At 41.3% G+C, this 19,273-nt stretch overlaps 1 protein-coding gene across 1 annotated transcript in view; it reads right to left on the bottom strand.

The window, feature by feature from the left end:
* The window catches only part of LOC140731558 (integrin alpha-E-like), a 319,805-nt gene that overhangs the window by 170,546 nt on the left and 129,986 nt on the right, over positions 1-19,273 (bottom strand). The window contains exons 17-18 of the mRNA XM_073053069.1: positions 9,740-9,882; positions 4,829-4,986 (exon numbers count right to left, since the gene is read on the bottom strand). Of these exons, the coding sequence (XP_072909170.1) occupies positions 4,829-4,986; positions 9,740-9,882 (301 nt within the window). The remainder of the gene's footprint in view (positions 1-4,828; positions 4,987-9,739; positions 9,883-19,273) is intronic.

Below are 19,273 nucleotides of genomic sequence, written 5' to 3'. Positions count from 1 at the left end.
CTCTCCAGAAAGTAAAGCCCTAACTCCCTTAATCTCTGATCATGATGCATACTCTCTAAACCAGGCAGCATCCTGGTAAGTCTCCTCTGTACCCTTTCCAATGCTTCCACATCCTTCCTATAGTGAGGTGATCAGAACTGGACACAGTACTCCAAGTGTGGCCTAACCAGAGTTTTATAGAGCTGCATCATTACCCTGCGACTCTTAAACTCTATCCCTCGACTTATGAAAGCTAACACTCCATAAGCTTTCTTAACTACCCCATCTAGCTGTGAGGTAACTTTCAGGGATCTGTGCACATGTAACCCCAGATCCCTCTGCTCCTCCACACTCCTAAGTATCCTGCCATTTACTTTGTACTTGCCTTGGAGTCTGTCCTTCCAAAGTGTACCACCTCACACTTCTCTGGGTTGAATTCCATCTGCCACTTCTCAGCCCACTTCTGCATCCTATCAATGTCTCTCTGCAATCTTCGACAATCCTCAACACTTTCCACAACACCACCAACCTTTGTATCGTCTGCAAACTTGCTAACTCACCCTTCTACCCCCACATCCAGGTCATTAATAAATATCATGAAAAGTAGAGGTCCCAGAACCGATCCTTGTGGGACACCACTAGTCACAACCCTCCAATCCGAATGTACTCCCTCCACTATGACCCTCTGCTTTCTGTAGGCAAGCCAATTCTGAATCCACCTGGCCAAACTTCCCTGGATCCCATGCCTTCTAACTTTCTGAATAAGCCTACCGTGTGGAACCTTGTCAAATGCCTTACTAAAATCCATGTAGATCACATCCACAGCACTACTCTCATCTATATGCCTGGTCACATCCTCAACGAACTCTATCAGGCTTGTTAGACACCATCTGCCCTTCACAAAGCCATGCTGACTGTTCCTGTATTTTGATATAACGTAACATGCAGGTTTGTGAATGTTGGGATTGGTGCCTGCCTGGAGTGATTCGAGCTGGTTAATGAAGCGAACAAAGGGTCATATTATCGATTGTCACTTGCTGGGAAGAGGGCAATAAATGGATGCTGGCCTGGAGCAAAGCCAATAAAAAGGTGTTAAAGGTCAATCAGCGATAACTCTCTCAAGAGACCCATCATCACAAGGAAGAACCCCCATGCCAGGGGCTGGGTGAAGAAAGGATTGATCATCCCCCATTTTAGTGTTATAAATAGGAAAGTTGTCTTTTAAAAAAATATTTATTTATTAAATTTTAGAAATTACAAAGAATAAATGTGATATAAAATAGTAAGAAAATAATATTAACCCTCCCCCCTCCCCTTAACCCTCCCCCCCCTTAACTCTTATCTAAAGAAAGAAAAAAAAGGAAAGAAGAGAAAGATTGCCTGGATATCGGAGGATCTCCACATGCTCCATGGAGTTCAAAATAATTTTAATATTTATTTTTACTTTCCCCCATTACTTTATAATTTTATCTTCAAAGGACCTATGTATTTAATCCTATCTTTTATAAGTATGGGAACCAAATTTTCAAAAATATATCATATTCATTTCTTAGATTGTACGTAATTTTTTCAAGTGGAATACAACTATGTATTTCATTATTCCAATGATCCATAGTTAAATATAAATCAGATTTCCAAGTAACTGCGATAACTTTTTTGGCTACTGTCAGTGCAATTTTTATAAATTTTTTCTGATACTCATTCAATTTAAGTTGCGATACTGTCCCTTCAATGTCTCCTAATAAAAATAATAGTGGACTATGTGGGAGTTGTACTCCAGTAATTTGTTCCAATAAAAGTCTTAAATTTATCCAAAATGGTTGAATTTTAAAACAAGACCAAGTAGAATGTAAAAAAGTACCAATTTCTTGATTATATCGAAAACATTGGTCAGGCATATTTGAATTCAATCTATTTATTTTCTGTGGTGTTATATATAATTGATGTAAAAAATTATATTGTATTAATCTAAGTCGAACATTTATTGTATTTCTCATACAATCAGAACATAATCTTGACCAGTTTTTTTCCATCAATTTTAACATTCAAATCAGATTCCCATTTTTGTCTTGATTTATGAATTCCTGATTTAATTGTCTGTTTTTGAATCAAATTATACATACAAGATGTAAATTTTTTATTTTTTCCCTTCTGAATTAATATTTCTATTTCACTAGGTTTTGGTATCAACATTGTTTGACCCAGCTTTTCTCGTAAATAAGCTTTTAATTGAAAATAACAGAAAAGAGTGTTATTTGATATTTTATATTTATTTTTTAATTGATCAAACGACATCAATATACCTCCTTCAAAACAATCACCTATATATTTAATCCCCTTTTGGAACCAATTATGTAAAAGTTTATTATCCATTGTAAAAGGAATAAGCCTATTTTGAATTAAAGTTCTTTTTGCTAATAAAGATTTCTTTATCTCATTGTCCATATTTACCTTATTCCATAAATCAATCAAGTGTCTTAATATAGGAGATTCTTTTTTTTTCCCGTATCCATTTGGATTCCCATTTATATATAAAATCTTCTGGTATGTTTTCTCCTAGCTTATCTAATTCTATTCTAATCCATGCCGGTTTCTCTTCATCAAAAAAAGACGCAATAAATCTAAGTTGATTTGCTTTATAATAATTCTTAAAATTTGGAAGTTGTAACCCTCCTAAATCAAATTTACATGTCAAATTTTCCAATGATATTCTTGACATCTTTCCTTTCCAAAGAAATTTCCTTACATATTTATTCAGTTCTTGAAAAAACTTCTGAGGTAATTGTATTGGTAAAGTTTGAAATAAATATTGCAATCTAGGAAATACATTCATTTTTACAGCATTAACTCTACCTATTAATGTTATTGGTAACATCATCCATTTATCAAGATCCTCTTTTATTTTTTTTAATTATGGCAAATAATTTTGTTTATATAAATTTTTAACATCATTATCAACTCTAATACCTAAATATTTTATCCCATAGGAAAGTTGTCTGAGTGAGTATTGGTGCAGAGGGAACAGTAGAATTCATGTTCTAAGCTGTTGGCCCGGGATCAACATAGTTATGTTGTTTGTACAGAGATAATTAAGTGTGAGCTTTGATTAATTACGAGCTGTGTAGTGAATTTCCTAATCTAGTTCCGTTGACAAACAGTCAACAAGTAGCTCTTCTTCCTCTTGATGGGATAAGTAACAGGTGAGAGATCAGTGGAGAGGAATGAATGGACAAGGAATCATGGAGAGTGCAATCCCTGTGCAAAGCGGAGAGTGGGGGAGGTAAAAATGTTTTTGGTGTTAGGATCCCACTGAAGATGGCAGAAGTTGCAGAGAATGATGGATTCATAATAGGATTGCCCACAGAGGCAGACGAAGGCAGATATTATCACTTTGAAGGTAGTAGATGAAGTATAATTTGCCTAGAGGTTGGTGATCAATGAAGTTCCATAAGGATCTGCTCTGGAACCTCTGCTCTTTGTGATTTTTATAAATGATTTGGATGAAGAAGTGGAAAGGTCGGTTAGTAAGTTTTCAGATGACACAAAGGTTGGTGGTTTTGTGGATAGTGTAGCAAATTGTAATAGGTTACAACAGGACATTTATGGGATGTAGAACTGGGATGAGAAGTGGCAGATAGAGTTCAACCAGGAGAAGTGCAAAGTGATTCAATTTGGAAGATTGACTTTGAAGGCTGAGTGCAGGGTTAATGGCAGGATTCTTAGCAGTGTGTTAGAATAGAGGTATGCTGTGGTCTGTGCTCATAGACCCCCTCAAAGCTGTCATGCAAATGATGGGGTGGTTAAGAAGATTTTATGGTGTGTTGGCCTTTGTTGATATGGAACTGAGTTCAAGAGAAATAAGGTATTGTTGCAGCTCTAAAAAAAACTCTATTTAGACCACACTCTAATTAGACCACATCTGTGCTGTTCTAGTCACCTAATCAGAGGAAGGATGTGGAAACTCTAGTGAGGGTGCAGAGATACATCTCTACCAAAAGAGGTGTAAGGTGCTCCCTCCCTCCCTCTACTCTTAGGCAAGGTGTAACACCTGCTTAGCCCCCAGATAAGCCTAGGGAGTGGTGGTAGATTGTCATACGAGCAGCTGGTGCATATCACAAGTCCTAGTATGTGACCACTGACGCCAGGTAGTATTGATGATGGCTGGGGTCACCCAACTTGTAAAGACACTGCCCAGAAGAAGACAATGGTAAACTACTTCTGTAGAAAAATTTGCTAAGAACAATCACAGGCATTGACCATGACTACCCACATCATAGGACACGACATATAATAATAATGATGATGATGTAGAAGAGATTTACCAGGATGCTGTTTTGGTTTGTAGAGCATGTCTTATGAGGATAGACTGAGCGAGCTAGGGATTTCTCTTTGGAGCAAAGGAAGATGAAAGGTAACGACAGAGGTGTAAAAAAATAAGTGGCATAGATAGAATGGACATCCCAAGAAAGAAATAACTAGTACAGGAGGGCATAGATTTAAGTTGATTGGAGGAAGGCATAGGGGGCTATCAGAGATATATATATATATTTAAACACAATGAACAGTGGGTGCACAAAACACACTACCAGAGGTGCTGATAGAGACAATTACATTAGAGATATTTAAGAGACTTTTAGAAAGACCAAGAATTAAAGAAAAGTGGAGGGGCTATGTGGGAGGAAAGGGTTAGATTAATCTTGGAGTAGGATAAAAGGGCAGCACAAAATTGTGGGCCAAAGGCCCTGTACTTTGCTGTCCTGTTTTATGTTCCCTGAAATAGTTCAAATCTAAAAGTTGAAGAGTAGAATTAAAATGTATTGCCCACTTTTCAGGACTATTCTGATCTTACCTGCACAGTGATTGAATGGTTTCTACAGGCTTCTTCTGAAATCCTCACAGAATCAGATATGGTGCTAGGAGTTCCATCACTTTTTGTAAACATTACCCTTTTGTTTTTTTGTTTTGTGTCCAGGTTGATGGTGTAATTAACAAAAGAATTCTTCAAATCTACAAAAATCCAGAATAAAATATATTGATACATTCTATCTAATTTATTCCAGTTTTTTGCCCAAACCACTTGATTCCAATTTTACTGTACATTTTTCATTTTATTGACAATTAAACATTAATATTGGACTCTTATGATCTGCCATTCCAAGTCTTAATTTCTAATATTATTTTAACTTGGATGTTGGACCATTCTCATAATGAAACCTTTGGACTTAATATACCCGTGAAGTCATTAAGATTCATTTTGTCTGCCAGAGCAAATTTGTGATTTATTTTAGCCCTCCTGATTTCCCTCTCGTGTTCTCTTGCATATTTTATACATTTTATATACATGTACATATATATATACACACATTTATATTTATATACATTTTATATACATATTTATATTCATTTTATACTCCTCCAGTACCCCATTTGTTCCTGCCTTTCTATACCTGCTATGTACCTCCTTTTTCTCCTTAACAAGGGCCTCAATATCCCTTGAAAATCAAGAATCAAGTTTTTATTCTAACAGGAACATACAAACTCTGTACTCTCAATATTTTACTTTAGAAGGTTTCCCACCTATTAAACATACCTCTGCCAATTCATACCTGCTATATCCTTTATGATGCCATCAAAATTGGCCCTTCTCCAATTTAGAATCTCAACCTGAGGACTGGTCATATCCTTCTCCGTAATTATATTGAAACTAATGGAATTATGGTTACTGGGTCCAAAGTATTCCCCTCCACCTGTCACCTGACCTTTCTCATTTCCTAACAGAAGATCGGAATAATAGGAACTGGAGTGATAGGGCTGAGGATGGGGTAGTCGATTTACTAACAAAAGTAGTATGTAGTGTGATTGCTAGCAAGGAAAAGCAAATGATAGGGCAAAATTGTAGTAAATGGAATGAGTTGCAATGTAAAAGGGGGACAAAAATGAAAAGGGTGATGAATACAGGACTGAAGGTGTTAGAAACATAGAAACATAGAAAATAGGTGCAGGAGTAGGCCATTCAGCCCTTCGAGCCTGCACCGCCATTCAGTATGATCATGGTTGATCACCCAACTCAGAACCCTGTATCTGCTTTCTCTCCATTCCCCCTGATCTCTTTAGCCACAAGGGCCATATCTAACTCCCTCTTAAATATAGCCAATGAACTGGCCTCAACTGTTTCCTGTGGCAGAGAATTCCACAGATTCACCACTCTCTGTGTGAAGAAGTTTTTCCTCCTCTCGGTCCTAAAAGGCTTCCCCTTTATCCTTAAACTGTGACCCCTCATTCTGGACTCCCCCAACATCGGAAACAATTTTCCTGCATCTAGCCTGTCCAATCCCTTTAGAATTTTATATGTTTCAATAAGATCCCCCCTCAATCTTCTAAATTCCAGTGAGTATAAGCCTAGTCGATCCAGTCTTTCTTCATATGAAAGTCCTGCCATCCCAGGAATCAATCTGGTGAACCTTCTCTGTACTCCCTCTATGGCAAGAATGTCTTTCCTCAGATTAGGGGACCAAAACTGCACACAATATTCTAGGTGCGGTCCCACCAAGGCCTTGTACAACTGCAGTAGAACCTCCCTTCTCCTATACTCGAATCCTCTTGCTATGAATACCAACATACCATTTGCCTTTTTCACCGCCTGCTGTACCTGCATGCCCACTTTCAATGACTGGTGTACAATGACACCCAGGTCTCGTAGCACCTCCCCTTTTCCTAATCGGCCACCATTCAGATAATAATCTGTTTTCCTGTTCTTGCAACCAAAGTGGATAACCTCACATTTATCCACATTAAATTGCATCTGCCATGAATTTGCCCACTCACCTAACCTATCCAAGTCACCCTGCATCCTCTTAGCATCCTCCTCACAGCTAACACCGCCGCCCAGCTTCGTGTCATCTGCAAACTTGGAGATGCTGTATTTAATTCCCTCATCTAAATCATTAATATGCATTGTAAACAACTGGGATCCCAGCACTGAGCCTTGCGGTACCCCACTAGTCACTGCCTGCCATTCTGAAAAGGTCCCGTTTACTCCCACTCTTTGTTTCCTGTCTGCCAACCAATTCTCTATCCACATTAATACCATACCCCCAATACCGTGTGCTTTAAGTTTGCACACTAATCTCCTGTGTGGGACCTTGTCAAAAGCCTTTTGAAAATCCAAATATACCACATCCACTGGTTCTCCCCTATCCACTCTACTAGTTACATCCTCAAAAAATTCTATAAGATTTGTCAGACATGATTTTCCTTTCACAAATTCATGCTGACTTTGTCCGATGATTTCACCTCTTTCCAAATGTGCTGTTATCAAAACTGAATCTAGCATTTTCCCCACCACCGATGTCAGGCTAACTGGTCTATAATTCCCCAGTTTCTCTCTCCCTCCTTTTTTAAAAAGTGGGGTTACATTAGCCACCCTCCAATCCTCAGGAACTAATCCAGAATCTAAGGAGTTTTGAAAAATTATCACTAATGCATCCACTATTTCTTGAGCTACTACCTTAAGCACTCTGGGATGCAGACCATCTGGCCCTGGGGATTTATCTGCCTTTAATCCCTTCAATTTACCTAACACCACTTCTCTACTAACATGTATTTCCCTCAGTTCCTCCATCTCACTAGACCCTCGGTCCCCTACTATTTCCGGAAGATTATTTATGTGTTATACTTGAATGCACGCAGTATGCCGAGAAAAGTAAATTAATTTGTAGCACAGTTACAGATTTGAGCAGCAATTGATTTTTTAAATCACCTTGAAATGATGTTACTAACTAGAGAGGTAGCTGTGGTTTTTAGCTGTAACAGACCAAAACAGGAATATTTGATGATTTTCTTTGGAGTTGCCTTCTTGACAGCTCCTCATTTTTCTGAATTCCAGTGAGTACAAGCCAGAGCCATGAAATAGTAACAAGCCATTCAATCCTGGAATCATTTTTGTGAACCTTCTTTGAACCCTCTCCAGTTTCAGCATATCCTTTTTAAGATAAGAGGCCCAAAACTGCTCACCATACTCCAAGTGATGCCATATGAAGCCTCAACATTACATCCTTCCTTTATATTCTAGACCTCTCAAAATAATGACGACTCTCAGCCTGAAATGTGGACTGTTTACTCTTTTCCGCAGATGCTGCCTGGCCTGCTGAGTTCCTCCAGCATTTTGTGTATGTTGCTAGGCCTATAATTTCCTTTCTTCTGCCTCTCTTGCTCTTAAAGAGTGGTGTGACATTTGCAATTTTCCAGTCCTCTGGAACCATGCCAAAATGTAGTAATTCTTGAAAGATCATTACTAATCATCCCCAATCTCTTTCAGAACCTGAGGTGTACACCATCTGGTTTACCTTCAGACCTTTCAATTTCCCGAGAACCTTCTCCCTAGTAATGGTAACTTCACACACTTTATGACTCTTGATACCTGGAACTGCCGGCATACTGCTAGTGTCTTCCACAGTGAAGATTGATGCAAAATACTTATTCAGTTCATTTACCATTTCCTTGTCCCCTATTACTACCTCCAGTATCATTTTCCAGCACTCTGATATCCATTTTCTCCTCTCGTTTAGACTTTGTCTATCTGAAGAAACTTTTGATATCCTCTTTAATAATAATGGCTAGCTGACTTTCATATTCCATTTTTACCTTCTTAATTTCTATTTTAGTTGCCTTCTGTTGGTATTTAAAAGCTTCCCCATCCTCTAACTCCCCACTAATTTTTGCTCTATTATATGCCCTCTCTTTGGCTTTTACGTTGGCATTGATTTCCCTTGCTAACCATAGTTATGTCATCTTGCCTTTAGAATCTTCCTCTTTGGGATGTATATATCCTGTGCCTTCTGAATTGCTTCCAGAATTTCCAGCCATTGCTGCTCTGCCATCATCCCTGAAAGTGTGTTATTTCTTTCTCTGTCCCTCTCTCTCTCTCTCCATAAGAATTTCAGTTTGTGTCTTGTGTACATTCTCTGATATTAAATTGAACCATTGAACTATTTTATCCTTAACCCAAGACCTCCAGTTGTAGTCCCACCCAACCTTGGTGTATTTGGAGAATCACTTTGCATTTCATTTATTAACATAATAAGAAGACATAAGACATACTATAGGAGCAGAATTAGGCTATTCTGCCTATCAAGTCTGCTCTGTCATTCTATCATGGTCAATTTATTATCCTGCTCAACCCCATTTTCCCGCCTTCACCCCATAGCCTGACGAAGGGTCTTGGCCCGAAACGTCGACAGTGCTTCTCCCTATAGATGCTGCCTGGCCTGCTGTGTTCCACCAGCATTTTGTGTGGTTTGTTTAAATTTCCAGCATCTGCAGATTTCCTCGTGTTTGCCCCATAGCCTTTGATGCCTTTACTAATCAATAACCTATGAATCTCTGCTTTAAGAATTCCCAATGACTTGGCCTCCACAACTGAATTCCATAGATTCACCACCCTCTGGCTAAAGAAATTCCCCCTCATTTCTGTTCCAAAGGGACATCCTTCTATTCTGAGGCTACCCTCTGTTCCTAGACTCCCCTGCTACAGAAAATATCCTCTCCACATCCACTCTATCTAGGTCTAAAATTCTGCTTACGGGAAACTCTGTTCATTGTTGTATAATCAAACATCCTCAATTGACTATCCTACATTTTGTCTGCATCTATCATCACTACCTTAATCTTTCCTGCATGATCTTAAAACGTAATTGCCCTCAGCAAAATCATGAAAACAATACTGTTGACATTTCTTTTGAATTCTGTACTGAAAAATTACCTAATGATCCAAAATTTGATTCAGCATTAAAACAGACATGAACTTGAATAATTTTCTTCTGCTCAGAAAAGGTTGCAAAAGATAGAGGCACCATCTCTGGAAAAAAATTGGCAGCCACCTTGATGTTGATAACTGGTCTTGAGCTGTAAAAAAAATATCAATTCATGTTAAAGCTCCAAAATAGAATGTAAAAGTAATCATCTTTTGTTTAACAGTTATTCTAGCTGTGATTCACAGTTTCCTGCATGATGTCAAGTACATTCTGAGCTCTCTTCTCCAGCTCTAACTGGAGTGGCCATTTTGAGAGGGGCTAGCTTCATGTGGTTTCTGCTGTTGAGGTTAAAGTGCTAATTTTGGTGACCAGGGAAGCAGTAACAAGGAATAGTAGTTTTTTGTATCCTACAGTCTGAGTCAAAGGGAACATTTGTAATGTTTCTGGAAGCTAGTGCAGTAGTGTGCTTCTCCTGCAGGATGTATATCCTGGCAGACTCCCTAGAGTGATTGGAGCTGCTGATAGACTCATTATAGAGCATCTATAGAGGGAATATAGTGTATGTATGTTTAGAGAGCTGGTAAGGGTAGTCATCTCTGGATTGCTGCCTGCAATACACTCCAGTGAGGGTAAGACTAGGATGATTTGGCAGAAGAATGTGTGGCTGAGGAATTGGTGTAGGGGGTAGGGTTTTAGATTTGTAGATCACTGGGATCTCTTCTGAGGAAGGTACAACCTGTACATAAAGGATGAGTCACACAGGAACTTGAGAGGAACCAATATCCTAGTGGACAGATTTGTTAGAGCTTTTATGGAGGGTTTAAACTAGTTTGGCAGGAGTGTGGGAACTACTTTTGAAGGTCTCCCACTTATCTACACCTCTTTGCCAGAAAACAAACCATCCCAATCCATACTTACTGGATCCTTTCTGATACCATCAAAATTGGCCTTTCTCTAATTTAGACCACAAGACCATAAAACACAGGAGCAAGATTAGGCCATCTGGCCCATTGAGTCTGCTCCGCCATTCAATCATGGCTGATCTTTTTTGTTATCTCCTCCTCAACCCCAGTTCCTGGCCTTCTCCCCATACTTTTGATACCATGTCCAATCAAGAACCTATCAATCTCTGCTTTAAATACACCCAACAACCTGGCCTCCACAGCTGCACGTGGCAACAAGTTCCACAAATTCACCACCCTTTGCTAAAGAAATTTCTCCGAATCTCTGTTTTGAAAGGGCGCCCCTCTATCCTGAGGCTGTGCCCTCTTGTCCTTGACTCTCCCACCATAGGAAACATCCTGTCCACATCTACTTTGTCTAGGCCTTTCAACACTTGAAAGGTTTCAGTGAGATATCCCCTTCATCCTTCTGAATTCCAGTGAGTTCAGACCCAGAGCCATCAAACATTCCTCGTATGATAACCCTTTCATTCCTGGAATCAGCTTTGTGAACCTCCTTGGGACCCTCTCCAATGCCAGCACATCTTTTCTAAGAGGAAGGGCCCGAAACTGTTCACAATACTCAAGGTGAGGCCTCACCAGTTCCTTATAAGGCCTCAGCATCACATCCCTGCTCTTGTATTCTAGACCAGGGAGGGGTTGCACTTCTGATGGGGAAACATGTCGTGTCCTTTTCAGGGCGGTTAGTCCATCTTTTGTCCCCACCTGGCACTCAGCTTTCATCTGTGGCTCCCCGTAGCTGTTTGCATGCGACAGTGGCCACACCCCAGGCAATAGCTTCAACAAGCTGGCTAAACCAGGTGAGGGTAGCCGATGGATCTCAAATGTTCGGTGAGATAGGGAGATGTCTATCCCAGCATGTGAAGTCAGACTCCAGCAGATTGAGTGGACGAGACCAATGGAAGGTCCAATGATCAAGAAGCCCGTCTCTGAAAGAGTCATGGAACTTGTAGAGCACGACAAGACACAGAAGACATCCTGGTCATTCACTGTGCCTAGTCCCATCTCCAGCCATCTCGACTTGTCTTGCCACTGGATCCAAATGGGAATTGGGAAGAGAGAGTGAGGCTGATGCTGTGCAACTCTCCCTCACTTAAATCCAAATCAAGTGCTAGTCTCGACACCATCAAGCTGGCTAGTGGCGTAGTGGCATCAGTGCTGGACCTCGGGGCGAGAAGTCCCAAGTTCGAATCTGGCCAGCTCCTGTGCGTGCTCTCCATCTGTTGAGCTAGCAACTCGACCTCATAAAAATTACTAATGGTGTCCAGGTCTTCATCGATGACGATGGATGAACCTTATTCTAGACCTGTTGAAATGAATGCTAACATGGCATTTACCTTCCTCATCATTGACTCAACCTGCAAGTTAACCATCAGGTGTTCTGCACAAGGACTCCCAAGACCCTCTGAGTCTCAGATTCCTGGATTTTCTCCCTGATTGGAAAATGGTCCGCACGTTCATTTCTACTAACAAAGTGCACGACCATGCATTTTTCAACATTTGCCACTTTCTTGCCCATTCTCCTAATCTGTCTAAGTCCTTTTGCATCCTACCTGATTCCTCAACACCACCTGCCCCTCCACCAATCTTCACAACATCTGCAAACTTGGGAAAAAAGTCATCTATTCCATCATCTCATTGATATCCAGCTTAAAAAGAAGTGGTCCCAACACCGACCCCTGCGGAACACCACTAGTCACTGGCAGCCAACCAGAAAAGGAGCCTTTTATTCCCACTCATTGCTTCCTACCAATCAGCCAATGCTCTAACCATGTTAGTAACTTTCCTGTAATACCATGGGCTCTTAACTTGGTAAGCAACCTCATGTATGACACCTTGTCAAAGGCCTTCTGAAAGTCCAAATAAACAACATCTACTGCATCCCCTTACCTATCCTACTTGTGATCTCCTCAAAGAATTCCAATAGGTTCGTCAGGCAGGATTTTCCCTGAAGGAAACTATACTGACTTTGTACTGTCCTGTCCTGTGACACCAAGTATTCCATCACCTCATCCTTAACAATTGACTCTAAAATTTTCCCAACCACTGAGTTCGGGCTAAATGATCTATAATTTCCTTTCTGCTGACTTCCTCCTTACTTAAAAAGTGGAGTGTCATTTGCAATTTTGCAGACCTCTGGCACTATGCCAGAGTCCAATGATTTTTGAAAGATCATTTCTAATGCCACCACAATCTCTAATGCTACTTCTTTCAGAACCCTAGGGTGCAGTTCCTCTAGTCTAGGTGACTTATGTACCTTTTTGTCTTTCAGCTTTTTGGGCACCTTCTCTCTTGTAACAGTAACTGCACTCACTTCTCTTCCTTCACACACTACAACATCAGGCATACTGCGTAGTGTCTTTCACAGTGAAGACTGACACAAAATACTCATTTAGTTCATCGGTTCATCAGGGTTTATTAGGGTTCTAGCCCTAATATAGAACCTCAACCCAAGGACCAGTCCTACCTTCCCCATTATTTATACTGAAACTAATGTTCCCTAATAGGAGATCCAGTCTAGTTGAATTCTCTCTCTAATGATTAGAGAAACTTTCCTAAGCACATTGGACAAGCTCCATCCCATCTAGTCTTTTTACAATGTGGGAACCCCAGTCAATATACACAAAGTTAAAGCCACCTACAATCACAACCAGGGACAACACATCTTTCCTCAGATACAGGGACTAAAATTGTTTACAATTTTCTGAATGTAGTCTGACCAATGCCTTAAAAAACCTCAGCAGTATTAACTTTCCCCATCTAACCTGCGTATTGAAGTCCTCATGATCACTGTAATGTTATCCTTCTCAAATGTTTTTTTCTGGTGCACCTGGTACCCTACATCCTGGCTACTATTTGAAGGTCTGCACATACCTCCGATCAGGGTCTTTTTATCTTTTTGGCTCCTCAACTTTACCCACAAAGATTCTGATCCTGCGTTGCCCCTTGTTATCAATTTAATTTCATTTTGTACCAAAAAGGCCACCCATCCCCCTCTGCCCACCTGCATGTTCTATTGATGGGATGCACAACCTTGGATGCTTAGTTCCCATCCCTGATTCTTTTTTCAGCCACATCTCCATGATGCCACTGACATTGTACCCAACAAATTCAGTCTGTGTTGTAAACTCATTTACCTTGTTACATAAACTGCACACATTCACGTGCAACCCACTCAATCTTGTATTCATCACCTCCTTACTCAAAGTTGTTCCTCTGTTGCTTGAAATTAGATTCCAAAATCTTTCTAAACTCTCTATCCTATATTTTTTCATTCTGATGACTTTAATAATCTTCTCCTGCACTTGCCATTCACCTTTTACCACAATTTTCCATGTCTTTGAACCCATCACCCTTTGCCTCTCTCTTGCACCTATGTGCTGTCTTACTAATCCTTCATTATTTGTGCAATCAACTCAATAATCTTGTTACAAATGGAAGATGCATTCAAATAAAGGGCCTTAATCTTTGATTCTTTTTACAATTTTTACTTACTCTGGATCCACTTTCTTTGACAAACTTCTGCTTGTATTTTCAGTGCCACAAATGTGATTGCTATTATCTCCTTCACGATCTGTACCACCATCCCTTTTGATTTATTAAACATCCTATCACTTCTAAACCTCAGCAACTTCTTTGACCCATGTAACTGCCTTTACTTAAGTTCAGGTTTTTAGCATTTGATTTGCGTCCCTTTCAGAATAAACAGGTGAGGTAGGAAGTATGTGTGTGAGGCCAGTTTTCTGTGCTCAGTGTCAGATGTGGGAGGTCCTGGAGTCTCCCAGCCTCCCGGACGGCCACATCTGCACCTGATGTGTCGAGCTGCAGCTCCTGAGGGACTGAGTTAGGGAACTGGAGATGCAGCTTGATGACTTTTGCCTAGTCAGGGAGAGCGAGGAGGTGATAGAGAGGAGTTACAGGCAGGTGGTCACACCAGGGCCACGGGAAACAGACAAGTGGGTCATGGTCAGGAGAGAGAAGGGGAAGAGTCAGGTACTAGAGAGTACCCATGTGGCTGTACCCCTTGACAATAAGTACTCCTGCCTGAGTACTGTTGGGGGGGACAGCCTACCTGGGGGAAGCGGCAGTGGCCATACCTCTGGCACTGAACCTGGCCCTGTGGCTCAGAAGGGTAGGGAAGAGGAAGGCAGTAGTGATAGGGGACTCTATAGTTAGGGGGTCAGACAGGTGATTCTGTGGATGCAGGAAAGAAACTCGGATGATAGTTTGCCTCCCAGGTGCCAGGGTCCAGGATGTTTCAGATCACGTCTAAAATATCCTGCAGTGAGAGGAAGAACAGCCAGAGGCCGTGGAGATCTAGGCCTCATATGGAGCCAGTGATCATTAATGGAGAATGTGTGGAGCAGGTTAAGACCTACAAGTATCTGGGAGTACAGTTAGACGAGAAGCTAGACTGGACTGCCAACACAGATGCCTTGTGCAGGAAGGCACAGAGTCGACTGTACTTCCTTAGAAGGTTGGCGTCATTCAATGTCTGTAGTGAGATGCTGAAGATGTTCTATAGGTCAGTTGTGGAGAGCGCCCTCTTCTTTGTGGTGGCGTGTTGGGGAGGAAGCATTAAGAAGAGGGACGCCTCACGTCTTAATAAGCTGGTAAGGAAGGCGGGTTCTGTCGTGGGCAAAGTACTGGAGAGTTTAACATCGGTAGCTGAGCGAAGGGCGCTGAGTAGGCTACGGTCAATTAGGGATAACTCTGAACATCCTCTACATAGCACCATCCAGACACAGAGAAGCAGTTTCAGCGACAGGTTACTATCGATGCAATGCTCCTCAGACAGGATGAAGAGGTCAATACTCCCCAATGCCATTAGGCTTTACAATTCAACCGCCAGGACTTAAGAACTTTTTAAAAGCTATTATTAATGCTTTTTGAGATAGTGATTTAGATGCATATCATATTTTTTACTGAGTTAAGTATTGTATGTAATTAGTTTTGCTACAACAAGTGTATGGGACATTGGAAAAAAGTTGAATTTCCCCATGGGGATGAATAAAGTATCTATCTATCTATCTATCTATCTATCTACTAATGACATAGGTAGGAAAAGGGAAGAGGTCCTGAAAAAAGAGTTAGGAAGGAAGTTGAGAAATAGGACCACAAAGGTAGTAATCTCAGGATTAATCACGCGACTTTGAGCATAGGAATAGAATGAGGTGGAGGATAAATGCGTGGCTGAGGGATTGGAGCGGGGGCAGGGATTCAGATTTCTGGATCATTGGGACCTATTTTGGGGCAGGTGTGACCTGTAGAAAATGGATGGGTTGTACTTGAATCCCAGGGGGACCAATATCCTGACAGGGAGGTTTGCTAAGGCTACTGGGGAGAGTTTAAACTAGAGTTGTTGGGGGTGGGAACCAAACTGAAGAGCCTGGGGAAGAGGAAGTTAGCTCACAAATAGAGAAAGCTTGTAGACACTGCGAGAGGGAGGTTAGGCAGGTGATAGAGAAGGGATGCACTCAGACTGAAGGCTTGAGATGTGTCTATTTTAATGCAAGGAGTGTTGTGAACAAAGCGGATGAGCTTAGAGCATAGATCAGTACTCGGAGATATGATGTGGTGGCCATTACAGAGACTTGGATGGATCAACGACAAGAATGGGTACTTCAAGTGCCGGGTTTTAGATGTTTCAGAAAGGACAGATAGGGAGACAAAAGAGGTGGGGGCGTGGCACTGTTGATCAGAGGTAGTGTCACAGCTGCAGAAAAGGTGGATGCCATGGAGGGATTGTCTACAGAGTCTCTGTGGGTGGAGGTTAGGAACAGGAAGAGGTCAATAACTTTACTGGGTGTTTTTTATAGACCGCCTAATAGCAACAGGGATATCGAGAAACAGATAGGGAAACAGATCCTGGAAAGGTGTAATAATAGCAGAGTTGTCGTAATGGGAGATTTTAATTTCCCAAATATCAATTGGCAGCTCCCTAGAGCAAGGGGTTTAGATGGGGTGGAGTTTGTTAGGTGTGTTCAGGAAGGTTTCTTGACACAATATGTAGATAAGCCTACAAGAGGAGAGGCAGTACTTGATTTGGTATTGGGAAATGAACCTGGTCAGGTGTCAGATCTCTCAGTGGGAGAGCATTTTGGAGATAGTGATCATAATTCTATCTCCTTTACAATAGCATTGGAGAGAGATAGAACAGACATGTTAGAAAAGTGTTTAGTTGGAATCAGGGGAATTATGAGGCTATAAGGCAGGAAATTGGAAGCTTAAACTGGAAACAGATGTTCTCATGGAAAAGTATGGAAGAAACATGGCAAATATTCAGGGAATTTTTGTGTGGAGCTCTGTGTAGGTACGTTCCAATGAGACAGGGAAGTTACGGTAGGGTACAGGAACTGTGGTGTACAAAGGCTGTAATAGATCTAGTCAAGAAGAAAAGAAAAACTTACAGAAGGTTCAGAGAGCTAGGTAATGATAGAGATCAAGAAGATTATAAGGCTACTAGGAAGGAGCTTAAGAAGAAAATTAGGAGAGCCAGAAGGAGCCATGAGAAGGACCTGGTGGGCAGAACTAAGGAAAACCCCAAGGCATTCTACAAGTATGTGAAGAGCAAGAGGATAAGAGGTGAGAGAATAGGACCAATCAAGTGTGACAGTGGGAAAGTGTATATGGAACCAGAGGAAATAGCAGAGGTACTTAATGAATACTTTACTTCTGTATTCACAATGGAAAAGGATCTTAGTGATTGTAGTGATGACTTGCAGCAGACTGAAAAGCTTGAGCATGTAGATATTAAGAAAGAGGATGTGCTGGAACTTTTGGAAAGCATCAGGTTGGATAAGTCTCCAGGACTGGGCGAAATGTACCCCAGGCTACTGTGGGAGACAAGGTAGGAGATTGATGAGCCTCTGGCGATGACCTTTGCATCATCAATGGGGATGGGAGAGGTTCCCGAGGATTGGAGGGTTGCGAATATTGTTCCTTTATTCAAGAAAGGGAGTAGAGATAGCCTAGGAAATTATAGACCAGTGAGTCTTACCTCAGTGGTTGGTAAGTTGATGGAGAAGATTGTGACAAGCAGGATTTATGAACATTTGGAGAGGTATAATATGATTAGGAGTAATCAGCAAGGGCAGGTCATGCCTTACGAGCCTGATTGAATTTTTTTAGGATGTGACTAAACACATTGATGAAGGAAGAGCAGTGTATATGGATTTCAGCAAGGCATTTGATAAGGTACCCCATGCAAGGCTTACTGAGAAAGTAAGAAGGCATGGGGTCCAAGTGGACATTGCTTTGTGGATCCAGAACTGGCTTGCCCACAGAAGGCAAAGAGTGGTTGTAGATGGATCATATTCTGCATGGAGGTCAGTCACCAGTGGAGTGCCTCAGGGATCTGTTCTGGAACCCTTACACTTCGTGATTTTAATAAATGACCTGGATGAGGAAGTGGAGGGATGGGTTAATAAGTTTGCTGATGACACAAAGGTTGGAGGTGTTGTGGATAGTGTGGAGGGCTGTCAGAGGTTACAGCAGGACATTGATAGGATGCAAAACTGGGTTGAGAAGTGGCAGATGGAGTTCAACCCAGATAAGTGTGAAGTGGTTCATTTTAGTAGGTCAAATATGATGGCAGAATATAGTGTTAATGGCAGTGTGGAGGATCAGAGAGATCTTGGGGTCCGAGTCCATAGGACGCTCAAAGCAGCTGTGCAGGTTGACTCTGAGTAGAAGGCGTATGGTGTATTGGCCTTCATCAATTGTGGAATTGAGTTTAGGAGCTGAGAGGTAATGTTGCAGCTATATAGGAGCCTGGTCAGACCCCACTTGGTGTACTGTGCTCATTTCTGGTCGCCTCACTGCAGGAAGGATATGAAAGCCATAGAAAGGGTGCAGAGGAGATTTACAAGGATGTTGCCTGGATTGGGGAGCATGCCTTATGAGAATAGGCTGAGTGAACTCGGCCTTTTCTCCTTGGAGAGAAGGAGGATGAGAAATGACCTGATGGATGTGTACAAGATGATGAGAGGCATTGATCGTGTGGATAGTCAGAGGCTTTTTCCCAGGGCTGAAATGGTTGCCACAAGAGGACACAGGTTTAAGGTGCTGGGGAGTAGGTACAGAGGAGATGTCGGGGTAAGTTTTTTTACTCAGGGAATGGTGAGTGCATGAAATGCCGGCAACGATGGTGGAGGTGGATACGATAAGGTCTTTTAGATAGGTGCATGGAGCTTAGTAAAATAGAGGGTTATAGGTAAGCCTAGTAATTTCTAAGGTAGGGACGAGTTCAACACAACTTTGTGGGCTGAAGGGCCTGTATTGTGCTGCAGGTTTTCTATGTTTTCTAAAATCACATGGCTATTCATCCCATTTGTTCATGAAAGCTCCTGCATAGCAATCTTTTAAGGCCCATTCCCCCTTAGCCTTGTCTAGTGCTGATTCCAATATTTTTGACAATTCTCATTAACTCTGCTTCCACCATCCTTAAAGGCAGCAAATTCTAGTTGATCATTCGCTACATTTTTTTTGTCATATCCCCCTTGTATCTTTTTACTCTAATCTTTGCTCACTGGGCATTGAACCATTTGCTTATGGAAACAATTTCTCTCTATTTACTTT

The sequence above is a fragment of the Hemitrygon akajei genome, chromosome 8, assembly GCF_048418815.1.
Source record: "Hemitrygon akajei chromosome 8, sHemAka1.3, whole genome shotgun sequence".
NCBI classification, from domain to species: Eukaryota; Metazoa; Chordata; class Chondrichthyes; order Myliobatiformes; family Dasyatidae; genus Hemitrygon; species Hemitrygon akajei.
The sequence above is the reverse complement of the archived record's forward strand: the minus strand, read 5'-3'. Positions and strand labels throughout refer to the sequence as shown.